Raw genomic sequence first — 13435 nt, forward strand, 5'->3', positions numbered from 1 at the left:
ATTTCTACGGCTATTTATAAGGGTATGTCTATGTCTCTGGCTATGGTTATGGCTATTTTTATCTCTAAGGCTATGGCTATGTCTATGACTATGGCTATGGCTAAGTCTATGGCTATGTGACTATGTCTATGGCTATGGCTATGTCTATGTTTCTGGCTATGGCTATGGTTATGTCTATGTCTAAGGCTATGGCTATGGCTATTTTTATCTCTATGGCTATGGCTATGTCTATGACTATGGCTATGACTATGGCTATGTCTATGGCTATGTGACTATGGCTATGGCTATGGCTATGTCTAGTTTTATGTCTATGTCTATGGCTATGTCTATGTCTATGGCTATGGCTATGGATGCTATGGCTATGGCTATGGCTATGGCTATGGCCATGATTATGGCTATTGCTCTGGCTATGGCTGTCTATATCTGTCTATGGCTGTCTATAGCTATGACTATGTCTATGTCAGTGTCCATGGCTATGGCTATGTTTATGTATATATCTATGTCTATATATAGGGCTATGTCTATGTCTATGTCTAAGTAGGGCAATGGCTATGGCTATGCCTATGTCTATGCCTAGGTCTATGGCTATGACTATGGCTATGTCTAAGTCTATGTCTATTGCTATGGCTATTTCTATAATTATGGCTATGGCTATGGCTTGTAATATCTATGTCTATGGCTATGGCTCTGGCTATGGCTATGTCTATGTCTATGGCTATGGCAATGGCAATGGCAATGGCAATGGTTATGTCTATATGTATGGTTATGGCTATATCTGTCTATGGCTATGGCTATGTCTATGGCTATGGCTATGGCTATGGCTATGGTTATGTTTATGGCTATGGCTATGGCTATGTCTATGGCTATGGCTATGGCTATGTCTGTCTATGTCTATAGCTATGGCTATGACTATGGCTATGGCTATGGCTATGTCTATGGCTATGGCTATGGCTATGTCTAGGTCTATGTCTTTGGCTATGGCTATGGCTATTTCTATGGTTATGGCTATGGCTATGACTATGGCTTGTAATATCTATGTCTATGGCTATGGCTATGGCTATGTGTATGGCTATGGCAATGGCAATGGTTATGTCTATGTGTATGGCTTTGGCTATGGCTATATCTGTCTATGGCTATGACTATGGCTATGGCTATGTCTAAAGGTATGGCTATGGCTATGGTTATGTCTACGACTATAGCTATGACTATGTCTCTGTCTATGTCTATGGATATGGCTATATCTATGGCTATGGCTATGGTTAAGTCTGTCTCTGGCTATGGCTATGGCTATGACTATGGCTATGGCTATGGCTATGTCTAAGGCTATGGCTATGGCTATGTCTAGGGCTGTGGCTATGGCAAAGGTTATGGCTATGTCTATGTCTATTTCTATGGCTATGTTTATGGCTATGGCTTTGGCTATGTATATGGCTATTGCTTTGGCTACGGCTATGGCTATGTCTATGGCTATCTCTATGTCTATGTATATAGCTATGGCTATGTCTATGTCTATGGCTATGGCTATGTGTATGGCTATGGCTATGGCTCTGTCTATTGCTATGGCTAGCTATGTCTATGGCTATTGCTATGGCTTTGTCTATGGCTATAGCTATGGCAATGGCAATGGCAATGGCAATGGCAATGGTTATGGCTATGTCTATGTCTATGGCTATGGCTATGTCTGTCCATGGCTATGGCTATGGCAATGGCTATGTCTTTTTCTATGGCTACGGCTATGGCTACGTCTATGGATAGGGCTACAGCTACAGCTATGGCTATGGCTATGGCTATGACAATGTCTAGAGCTATGGCTATGGCTGTTTATGACTATGGCTATGGCTATGTCTATAGCTATGTAAACCATGGCTATGGCTATGGCTTTGTCTATGTCTATGTCTCTGTCTATGGCTGTGGCTGTGTCTATGTCTATATCTACGGCTACAGCTACAACTACGTCTATAACTACGGCTACAGCTATGGCTATAGCTATGGCTGAGGCTATGTCTATGGCTATTGCTATGGCCATGTCTATGGCTATGGCTATGGCTATTTATATGTCTATGTCTATGTCTATGGCTATGGCTATGTCTATGGCTACGGCTACAGCTACGGCTATGGCTAAATCTACATCATATGGCTATGGCTATGGCTATGGCTATGGCTACAGCTAAGGCTACGGCTACTGCTACATCTATGGCTATGGCTACGGCCATAGCAATGGCTATGGCTATGGCTATGGCTATGGCTATGTCTATTTCTACGGCTATTTCTAAGGGTATGTCTATGTCTCTGGCTATGGTTATGGCTATTTTTATCTCTAAGGCTATGGCTATGTCTATGACTATGGCTATGGCTATGTCTATGGCTATGTGACTATGTCTATGGCTATGGCTATGTCTATGTTTCTGGCTATGGCTATGGTTATGTCTATGTCTAAGGCTATGGCTATGGCTATTTTTATCTCTATGGCTATGGCTATGTCTATGACTATGGCTATGACTATGGCTATGTCTATGGCTATGTGACTATGGCTATGGCTATGGCTATGTCTAGTTTTATGTCTATGTCTATGGCTATGTCTATGTCTATGGCTATGGCTATGGATGCTATGGCTATGGCTATGGCTATGGCTATGGCCATGATTATGGCTATATCTATGGCTATAGCTATGGCTATGTCTATGTATATGTCTATGGCTATGGCTCTGTCTATGGCTATGTCTATGTCTTCAGCTATGGCTATGGCTATGTCTATGTCTATGGCTATAGCTATGGCTCTGGCTATGTCTATAGCCATGGACATGTCCACGTCCATGTCTATGTCTATGGCTATGGCTATGGGTATGGCTACATCCACGTCCACGTCCACTTCCATGTCTACGGCAATGGCGACGGCTACGGCTACAGCTACATCTATGGCAACGGCTTTGTCTATGTCTATATCTATGGCTATGGCTATGCCTCTGGCTATATCTATGTTTATCGGTATGGCTATGGCTATGTCTATGTTTGGTTATGGCTATGGCTATGGCTATGTCTTATTCTATGTCTATGTCTATGTCTATGGCTATGGGTATGGCTATGTCTATGTCTGGCTATGTCTATGTCTATGGCAATGGCTATGTCTATGTCTATGGCTCTGGCTATGGCTATGGCTATATCTCTGTCTATGCCTATGGATATGTCTATGTCTGGCTTCGGCTATGGCTATGACCTTGCCTATGTCTAAATCTATTGCTATGTCTATGGCTATGCCTATGTCTATGGCTATGGCTATGTCTATGTCTATGACTATGGCTCTGGCTATGTCTGGCTATGGCTATGTCTATCTCTATGTCTATGTCTATGTCTATATCTATGTCTGGCTATGGCTATGGCTAAGTCTACAGCTACAGTCATGGCTAAGTTTACAGTTATATCTATGGCTAGGGCTATGGTTATTTCTATGGCTATGGCTATGGCTATGGCTATGACTATGGCAATGGCTATGTCTATATTTATGGGTATATGACTATGGCTAGGGCTATGGCTATATCTATGTCTCTGGCTATGGCTATGGCTATGTCTATGTCTATGGCTATGGCTACGGCTATGGCTACTGCTACGGCTACAGCTACATCTACGTCTAAGGCTATTGTAATGGCTATGTCTATGTCTATGGCTATGGCTATGGCTATGGCTATGGCTATGTCTATGTCTATGGCTACAGCTACGACTATGGCTACGGCTACGGCTACGGCTACGTCTACGTCTATGGCTATGGTAATGGCTATGTCTATGTCTAAGACTATGGCTATGGCTATGGCTATGGGCATGGCTATGGCTATGGGCATGGCTATCGCTATACCTATGGCTATGTCTATGTCGAGAGACAATAAATGCCGGACTTCGCTCCAAAAGACATAGAAGGCCGGACTTCGCCCCGAAAAACAAAAAAGGCCGGACTTCGCTTCGAAAGGCAAAAATGGCCGGACTTTGCTCCATAGGCAGAAAAGGCCGGACTTTGCACCGAGAGACAAAAAAGGATGGACTTGGCTCTGAGTGACAAAAAAGGCCGAACTTTGCTCCGAAAAGCAAAAAAGGCCGGACTTCGCTCCGAGACAAAAAAGGCCAGACTTCGCTCCGGGAGACAAAAAAGGCCAGACTTCGCTACAACAGATAAAAAAGGCCGGACTTCACTCTAAGAGACGAAAAAGGCCGGACTTCGCTCCGAAAGACAAAAAAGGCCGGACTTCACTCCGAAAGGCAAAAAAGGCCGGACTTAGCGCTGAAAGACAAAAAAGGAAGGACTTTGCTCCGAGAGGCAAAAAAGGCCGGACTTCGCTCCAAAAGACGAAAAAGGCCGGACTTCGCTCTGAAAGACAAAAAAGGCCGGACTTCGCTCCGAAAGGCAAAAAAGGCAGGACTTCGCTCCGAAAGACGAAAAAGGCCGAACTTTGCTCCGAAAGACAAAAAAGGCCGGACTTCGCTCCGAAAGCCAAAAAAGCCGGTCTTCGCTCCGAGAGGCAAAAAAGGCCGGACTTCCCTCCGAAAGGCAAAGAAGGCCGAACTTCGCTCCAAGAGACAAAAAAGGCCGGACTTCGCTCCGAAAGGCAAGAAAGGCCGGACTTCGCTCCGGGAGAAAAAAAAGGCTGGACTTCACTCTAAAAAGCGAAAAAGGCCGGACTTCCCTCCAAAAGGCGAAAAAGGCCGGACTTCGATCCGAAAGGCAAAAAAGGCCAGGCTTTGCTCCAAAAGACAAAAAAGGCCGGACTTCGCTCCGAGAGACAAAAAAGGCCGGGCTTTGCTAAGAGCGAAAAAAAAAGGCCAGACTTCGCTCCGTGAGACAAAATAGGCCGGACTTCGCTCCAAGAGACAAAAAAGGCCGGACTTCGCTCCGAGAGACAAAAAAGGCCGGACTTTGCTCCGAAAGGCAAAAAAGGCCGGACTTCTCTCCGAAAGACAAAAAAGGCCGGACTTCGCTCCGAGAGGCAAAAAAGGCCGGACTTCACTCCGAAAGGCATAAAAGGCTGGACTTCGCTCCGAAAGACAAAAAATGCCGGACATCGCTCCGACAGACAAAAGAGGCTGGACTTCGCTCCAAAAGACAAAAAAGTCAGGACATCGCTCCGAAAGACTGAAAAGGCCGGACTTCGCGTCGAGAGACAAAAAAGGGCGGACTTCGCTCCGAAAGGCAAAAAAGGCTGGAATTCGCTCTGAGAGACAAATAAGGCCGGACTTCGCTCCAAGAGACAAAAAACGCCAGACTTCGCCCAGGAGACAATATAGGCAGGACTGCGCTCTAAAAGGCAAAAAAGGCCGGACTTCGCTCCAAAAGGCAAAGAAGGCTGGACTTCGCTCCGTAAGACCAAAATGACCGGACTTCGCTCCGAAAGACCAAAAAGGCCGGACTTCGCTCCGAGAGACAAAAAAGGTCGGACTTCGCTCCGAAAGACTAAAAAGGCCAGACTTCAATCCGAAAGACCAAAAAGGCCGGACTTCGCTTCGAGAGAAAAAAAAGGCCAGACTTCGATCCGAGAGACCAAAAAGGCCGGACTTCGTCCCGAGAGACAAAAAAGGCCGGACTTCGCTCCGAAACTCAAAAAAGGCTGGACTTTGCTCCGAAAGGCAAATAAGGCCAGACTTCGCACCGAAAGATAAAAAAGGCCGGACTTCGCTCCGAAAAGCAAAAAAGGCTGGACTTTGCTCCGAAAGGCAAAAAAGGCCGGACTTCGCTCCGGAGAACAAATAAGGCCGCTCTTTGCTCCAAAAGGAAAAAAAGGCCTGACTTCCCTCCGAAAAGCGAAAAAGGCCAGAATTTGCTCCGAAAGGCAAATAAGGCCAGAATTCGCTCTGAAAAGTAAAAAAGGACAGAATTTGCTCTGAGAGACAAAAAAGGCCGGACTTCGCTCCGGGCGACAAAAAAGGCCAGACTTCGCTCCGAGAGACAAAATAGGCCAGACTTCGCTCCGAGAGACAAAAAAGGCCGGACTTCACTTGGAGAGGCAAATAAGGCCGGACTTCACTCCGAGAGGCAAAAAAGGCCGGACTTCGCTCTGAGAGACAAAAAAGGCCGGACTTTGCTCCGAAAGGCAAAAAAGGCTGGACTTTGCTCCGAAAGGCAAAAAAGGCCAGATTTCGTTACGAGAGACAAAAAAGGCCGGACTTCGCTCCGAGAGACAAAAAAGGCTGGACTTCGCCCCGATAGACAAAAAAGGCCGGACTTCGCTCCGAAAGGCAAAAAAGGCCGGAATTCGCTCCGACAGACGAAAAAGGATGGACTTCGCTCCGAGAGATATAAAAGGCCGGACTTCGCTCCGAGAGATATAAAAGGCCGGACTTCGTTTCGAGAGAAAAAAAGGCCATACTTCGCTCCGAGAGACTAAGAAAGGCCGGACTTCATTCCGAGAGACAAAAAGTCCGGACTTCGCTCCGAGAGACAAAAAAGGCCAGACTTTGCTCCGAGGGACAAATAAGGCCGCTCTTCGCTCCAAAAGGCAAAAAAGGCCGGACTTTGCTCCGAAAAACAAAAAATGCCAGAATTTGCTCCTAAAGACAAAAAAGGCCGTACTTCGCTCCGCAAGGCAAAAAAGACGTACTTCGCTCCGAAAGGCGAAAAAAGCAAGACTTCCACCCGAAAGGCAAAAAAGGCCGGACTTCGCTCCGAGAGACAAAAAAGGCCGAAATGTCTATGACTATGGCTATGTCTACGGCTACTGCTACGGCTATGGCTACATGTACGTCTATGGCTCTGGCTATGGCTCTGTCTATTGCTATGGCTATGGCTATGTTTATGGCTATGGCTATGATTATATCTATGGCTATTGCTATGGCTAAGGTTATGTCTATTGCTCTGTCTATGGCTAAGGCTATGTCTATGGCTATGGCTAAGGCTATGGCTTTGTCTATGGCTATGGCTATGGCAATGGCAATGGCAATGGCTATGGCTATGGCTATGTCTATGTCTATGGCTATGTCTGTCTATGGCTATGGCTATGGCTATGGCTATGTCTATGGCTATTGCTATGGCTATGGCTATGGTCATGTCTAAGTGTAGGGCTATAGCTCTGGCTATAGGTATTGCTATGGCTATGGCTATATCTGTCTATGGTTATGGCTATGATTATGGCTATGGCTATGGCTATGGCTACGGATATGGATAGGGCTACAGCTATGTCTATGGCTAAGGCTATGGATATGGCTACAGCTATGGCTATATCTATGTCTATGTCTAGGGCTAAGACTATGGCTATGGCTATGGCTATATGCATGTCTATGGCTATGGCTATGGCTATGGCTATGTTCATGGCTATGGCTATTGCTATGGCTATGGCTGTCTATATCTATGTCTATGGCTGTCTATGGCTATGACTATGTCTATGTCTGTGTCCGTGGCTATGGCTATGGCTATGGCTATGTTTATGTCCATATCTATGTCTATATCTATGGCTATGTCTATGTCTATGTCTAAGTAGGGCTATGGCTATGGCTATGTCTATGTCTACGTCTATAGCTATGTCTATGTCTATGGCTATGGCTATGTCTAAGTCTATGGCTATGTCTATGGATATTTCTATGGCTATAATTCTGTCTCTGGTTCTGGCTCTGGCTCTAGCTATGTCTATGGCTATGCAATGTGACTATGGCTATGGCTATGTGGCTATGACTTTGGCTATGGCTATGGCTGTAGCTATGGATATGGCTATGTCTACTGCTACTGCTATGGCTACGGCTATGGCTATAACTACGGCTACGGCTATGGCTATGGCTACGTCTATGGCTATGGCTATGGCTCTGGCTATGTCTATGGCTATGGCTATGGCTATGGTTATGTCTATGTCTATGACTATGGCTATGTCTACGGCTAATTCTACGGCTACGACAACAGCTACAAGTACATCTATGGCTCTGTCTATGGTTCTGGCTATGGCTATGGCCATGTTTATGGCTATGGCTATGTCTATATATATGGCTATTGCTATGGCTATATTTATGTCTATGGGTATGGCTATGGCTATGGCTATGACTATATCTATGTCTATGGGTATGGCTATGGCTATGTCTATTTCTGGCTATGGCTATGTCTATGTCTATGGCTATGGCTAAGGCTATGTCCATGGCTATGGCTATGGCTATGTCTATGTCTGGCTATGGCTATGTCTATGTCTATGTCTATGGCTATGGCTATGGCTATGTCTATGTCTATGGCTATGGCTATGTCCATGTATATGGCTCTGGCTATGGCTATGGCTATGTCTATGTCTGGCTATGGCTATGGCTATGGCTATGTCAATGTCTCTCTATCGTTTTGGCTATGGATATGGCTATGTATATGGCTATGGCTATGGCTATGTGTATATCTATGTCTATGGCTACGACAATAGCTATGGCTATGGCTATGGCTATGGCTTTGGCTATATCTATGTCTATCTCAATGTCTATGTCTATGTCTATGGCTATGGCTATGTCTATGTCTGGCTAAGGCTATGGCTATGGCTATGACTACGACTAAGTCTATGGCTACAGCTATATCTATGGCTATGGCTGAGGCTATGGCTACGGCTACATCTATGGCTACAGCTACGGCTATGGCTAGGGCTACAGCTATGTCTCTGGCTAAGGCTATGGATATGGCTATGGCTATGGCTATATCTATGTCTATGTCTATGTCTATGGCTAAGGCTATGGCTATGGCTATGTGCATGTCTATGGCTATGGATATGGCTATGGCTCTGTCTATGTCTATGGCTATGGCTATGGCTATGGCTATGTTCATGGCTATGGCTATTGCTCTGACTATGGCTGTCTATATCTATGTCTATGGCTGTCTATGGCTATGACTATGTCTATGTCGGTGTCCATGGCTATGGTTACGTTTATGTATATATCTATGTCTATATATAGGATTATGTCTATGTCTATGTCTAAGTAGGGCTATGGTTATGGCTATGCCTATGTCTATGTCTATGTCTATGTCTATGGCTATGACTATGGCTATGTCTAGGTCTATGTCTATGGCTATGGCTATTTCTATAATTATGGCTATGGCTTGTAATATCTATGTCTATGGCTATGGCTCTGGCTATGGCTATGTCTATGTCTATGGCTATGGCAATGGCAATGGCAATGGCAATGGCAATGGTTATGTCTATATGTATGGCTATGGCTATGGCTATATCTGACTATGGCTATGGCTATGGCTATGGCTATGTCTATGGCTATGGCTATGGTTATGTCTATGGCCATGGCTATGGCTATGTCTATGGCTATGGCTATGGCTATGTCTGTCTATGGCTATGGCTATGGCTATGACTATGGCTATGGCTATGGCTCTGTCTATGGCTATGGCTATGGCTATGTCTAGGTCTATGTCTTTGGCTATGGCTATGGCTATTTCTATGGTTATGGCTATGGCTATGACTATGGCTTGTAATATCTATGTATATGGCTATGGCTATGTGTATGGCTATGGCAATGGATATTACAATGGTTATGTCTATGTGTATGGCTATGGCTATGGCTATATCTGTCTATGGCTATGGCTATGGCTATGTCTAAAGCTATGGCTATGGCTATGGTTATGTCTAAGACTATGGCTATGGCTATGTCTCTGTCTATGTCTATGGATATGGCTATGTCTATGGCTATGGCTATGGCTATGTCTGTCTCTGGCTATGGCTATGGCTATGACTATGGCTATGGCTATGGCTATGTCTATGGCTATGACTATGGCTATGTCTAGGGCTGTGGCTATGGTAAAGGCTATGGCTATGTCTATGTCTATTTTTATGGCTATGTCTATGGCTATTTCTTTGGCTATGTATATGGCTATTGCTATGGCTACGGCTATGGCTATGTCTATGGCTATGGCTATGTCTATGTATATAGCTATGGCTATGTCTATGTCTATGTCTAAGGCTATGGCTATGTGTATGGCTATGGCTAAGTCTATGGCTATGGCTGTCTATGGCTATGGCTGTGTCTCTGGCTAGGGCTATGGCTATGTCTATGGGAATGGCTATCTATGTCTATGGCTGTTGCTATGGCTTTGTCTATGGCTATGGCTATGGCAATGGCAATGGCAATGGCAATGGCAATGGCAATGGCAATGGCTATGGCTATGTCTATGTCTATGGCTATGGCTATGTCTGTCCATGGCTATGGCTATGGCAATGGTTGTCTTTTTCTATGGCTACGGCTATGGCTACATCTATGGATAGGGCTACGGCTACAGCTATGGCTATGGCTATGGCTATGACAATGTCTAGACCTATGGCTATGGCTATGTTTATGTCTATGGCTATGGCTATGTCTATAGCTATGTAATCCATGGCTATGGCTATGTCTATAGCTATGTAATCCATGGCTATGGGTATGGCTTTGTCTATATCTATGTCTCTGTCCATGGCTGTGGCTGTGTCTATGTCTATGTCTACGGCTACAGCTACGACTACGTGTATGACTACGGCTACAACTATGTCTATAGCTATGGCTATGGCTATGTCTATGGCTATGGCTATGGCCATGTCTATGGCTATGGGTATGGCTATATATATGTCTATGTCTATGTCTATGGCTATGGCTATGTCCATGGCTACGGCTACAGCTACGGCTATGGCTAAAGCTACATCATATGACTATGGCTATGGCTATGGCTAAGGCTACGGCTACTGCTACATCTATAGCTATGGCTACGGCCACATCAATGGCTATGGCTATGGATATGGCTATGGCTATGTCTATTTCTACGGCTATTTCTATGGGTATGTCTATGTCTATGGCTATGGCTATGGCTATTTTTATCTCTATGGCTATGCCTATGTCTATGACTATGGCTATGGCTATGTCTATGGCTATATGACTATGGCTATGGCTATGGCTATGTCTATGTTACTGGCTATGGCTATGGCTATGTCTATGTCTAGGGCTATGGCTAAGGCTATGCCTATGGCTACGGCTACGGCTACGTTTACTTCTATGGCTATGGTAATGGCTATGTCTATGTCTATGGCTATGTTTATGTCTATGTCTATGGCTATGATTATGGCTATGTCTATGGCTATGGTTATGGCTATGTCTATGTCTCTGTCTATGGCTATGGCTCTGTCTATGGCAATGTCTATGTCTTCAGCTATGGCTATGGCTATGTCTATGTCTATGGCTATAGCTATGGCTATATCTATATCTCCAGCTATGGCTATGGCTATGGCTATGTCTATAGTCAAGGACATGTCCACGTCCATGTCTATGTCTATGGCTATGACTATGGGTATGGCTACGTCCACGTCCACATCCATGGGTACGGCTATGGCTTCGGCAAAGGCGATGGCAACGGCAATGGCGACGGCTACTGCTACGGCTACATCTATGGCAACGGCTTCGTCTTTGTCTATGTCTATGTCTATGGCTATGGCTATGCCTCTGGCTATGTCTATGTTTATCGGTATGGCTATGGCTATGTCTATGTTTGGTTATGGCTATGGCTATGGCTATGTCTTATTCTATGTCTATGTCTATGTCTATGTCTATGGCTATGGCTATGTCTATGTCTATGTCTGGCTATGTCTATGTCTATGGCTATGGCTATGTCTATGTCTCTGTCTGGCTATGTCTATGTCTATGGCAATGGCTATGTCTATGTCTATGGCTCTGGCTATGGCTATGGCTATGTCTATGTGTATGCCTATGGATATGTCTATGTCTGGCTATGGCTACTGCTATGACTATGTCTATGTCTAAATCTATGGCTATGTCTATGGCTATGCCTATGTCTATGGCTATGGCTATGTCTATGTCTATAGCTATGACTCTAGCTATGTCTGGCTATGGCTATGTCTATCTCTATGTCTATGTCTATGTCTATGTCTATATCTATATCTGGCTATGGCTATGGCTAAGGCTATGTCTATGTCTATGGCTATGGCTAAGGCTAAAGCTACAGTAATGACTAACTTTACAGCTATATCTATGGCTATGGCTATGGCTATTTCTATGGCTATGGCTATGGCTATGGCTATGACTATGGCTATGGCTATGTCTATATTTATTGCTATATGACTATGGCTAGGGCTATGGCTATGTTTATGGCTATGGCTATGATTATATCTATGGCTATTGCTATGGCTAAGGTTATGTCTATTGCTCTGTCTATGGCTAAGGCTATGTCTATGGCTATGGCTAAGGCTATAGCTTTGTCTATGGCTCTGGCTATGGCAACGGCAATGGCAATGGCAATGGTTTTGGCTATGTCTATGTCTATGGCTATGTCTGTCTATGGCTATGGCTATGGCTATGGCTATGTCTATGGCTATTGCTATGGCTCTGGCTATGGTCATGTCTAAGTGTAGGGCTACAGCTCTGGCTATAGGTATTGCTATGGCTATGGCTATATCTGTCTATGGTTATGGCTATGATTATGGCTATGGCTATGGCTATGGCTACGGCTATGGATAGGGCTACAGCTATGTCTATGGCTAAGGCTATGGATATGGCTACAGCTATGGCTATATCTATGTCTATGTCTAGGGCTAAGACTATGGCTATGGCTATGGCTATATGCATGTCTATGGCTATGGCTATGGCTATGTTCATGGCTATGGCTATTGCTATGGCTATGGCTGTCTATATCTATGTCTATGGCTGTCTATTGCTATGACTATGTCTATGTCTGTGTCCGTGGCTATGGCTATGGCTATGGCTATGGCTATGTTTATGTCCATATCTATGTCTATATCTATGGCTATGTCTATGTCTAAGTAGGGCTATGACTATGGCTATGTCTATGTCTACGTCTATAGCTATGTCTATGTCTATGGCTATGGCTATGTCTAAGTCTATGGCTATGTCTATGGATATTTCTATATCTATAATTCTGTCTCTGGTTCTGGCTCTGGCTCTGGCTATGTCTATGGCTATGTCTATGTGACTATGGCTATGGCTATGTGGCTATGACTTTGGCTATGGCTATGGCTGTAGCTATGGATATGGCTATGTCTACTGCTACTGCTATGGCTACGGCTATGGCTATAACTACGGCTACGGCTATGGCTATGGCTACGTCTTTGGCTATGGCTATGGCTCTGGCTATGTCTATGGCTATGGCTATGGCTATGTCTATGTCTATGACTATGGCTATGTCTACGGCTAATTCTACGGCTACGGCAACAGCTACAAGTACGTCTATGGCTATGGCTATGGCTCTGTCTATGGTTCTGGCTATGGCTATGGCCATGTTTATGGCTATGGCTATGTCTATATATATGGCTATTGCTATGGCTATGTTTATGTCTATGGGTATGGCTATGGCTATGGCTATGACTATATCTATGTCTATGGGTATGGCTATGGCTATGTCTATGTCTGGCTATGGCTATGTCTATGTCTATGTCTATGGCTATGGCTATGGCTATGTCCATGGCTATGGCTATGGCTATGTCTATGTCTGGCTATGGCTATGT

The 13435-nt window shown here is 44.7% G+C and overlaps 2 protein-coding genes across 2 annotated transcripts; both read left to right on the forward strand.

Annotated features, from left to right (window-relative positions):
* Positions 1 to 2139: 2139 nt before the first annotated feature.
* On the forward strand, positions 2140 to 7141 carry LOC137656527 (mRNA decay activator protein ZFP36L3-like). Its single transcript, XM_068390700.1, has 3 exons — positions 2140 to 2275; positions 2733 to 2984; positions 7056 to 7141. Exons 1-3 carry the CDS (start codon positions 2140 to 2142, stop codon positions 7139 to 7141), a joined length of 474 nt encoding a protein of 157 aa, XP_068246801.1.
* Positions 7142 to 10617: 3476 nt separating this feature from the next.
* Positions 10618 to 12903, forward strand: LOC137656528 (antifreeze protein Maxi-like). Its single transcript, XM_068390701.1, has 3 exons — positions 10618 to 10741; positions 11170 to 11421; positions 12776 to 12903. Exons 1-3 carry the CDS (start codon positions 10618 to 10620, stop codon positions 12901 to 12903), a joined length of 504 nt encoding a protein of 167 aa, XP_068246802.1.
* Positions 12904 to 13435: the final 532 nt, after the last annotated feature.

The sequence above is a fragment of the Palaemon carinicauda genome, chromosome 17 (assembly GCF_036898095.1).
Source record: "Palaemon carinicauda isolate YSFRI2023 chromosome 17, ASM3689809v2, whole genome shotgun sequence".
Lineage (NCBI taxonomy): Eukaryota > Metazoa > Arthropoda > Malacostraca > Decapoda > Palaemonidae > Palaemon > Palaemon carinicauda.

Excerpts from the sequence above, each read along its gene's own strand:
- LOC137656528 (XM_068390701.1), top strand. The coding sequence starts at position 10,618 with ATGGCTATGGCTATGGCTAAGGCTACGGCTACTGCTACATCTATAGCT. Across the intron at positions 10,742-11,169 it reads TTCTACGGCTATTTCTATGG|CTATGGCTATGGCTATGGCT; the intron begins GTATGTCTATGT and ends CTATATCTCCAG. Across the intron at positions 11,422-12,775 it reads GGCTATGTCTATGTTTATCG|CTATGTCTATGTCTATGGCT; the intron begins GTATGGCTATGG and ends CTACGTCTATAG.
- LOC137656527 (XM_068390700.1), top strand. The coding sequence starts at position 2,140 with ATGGCTATGGCTATGGCTATGGCTACAGCTAAGGCTACGGCTACTGCT. Across the intron at positions 2,276-2,732 it reads TTCTACGGCTATTTCTAAGG|CTATGGCTATGGCTATGTCT; the intron begins GTATGTCTATGT and ends CTATGTCTTCAG. Across the intron at positions 2,985-7,055 it reads GGCTATATCTATGTTTATCG|GTATTGCTATGGCTATGGCT; the intron begins GTATGGCTATGG and ends CTCTGGCTATAG.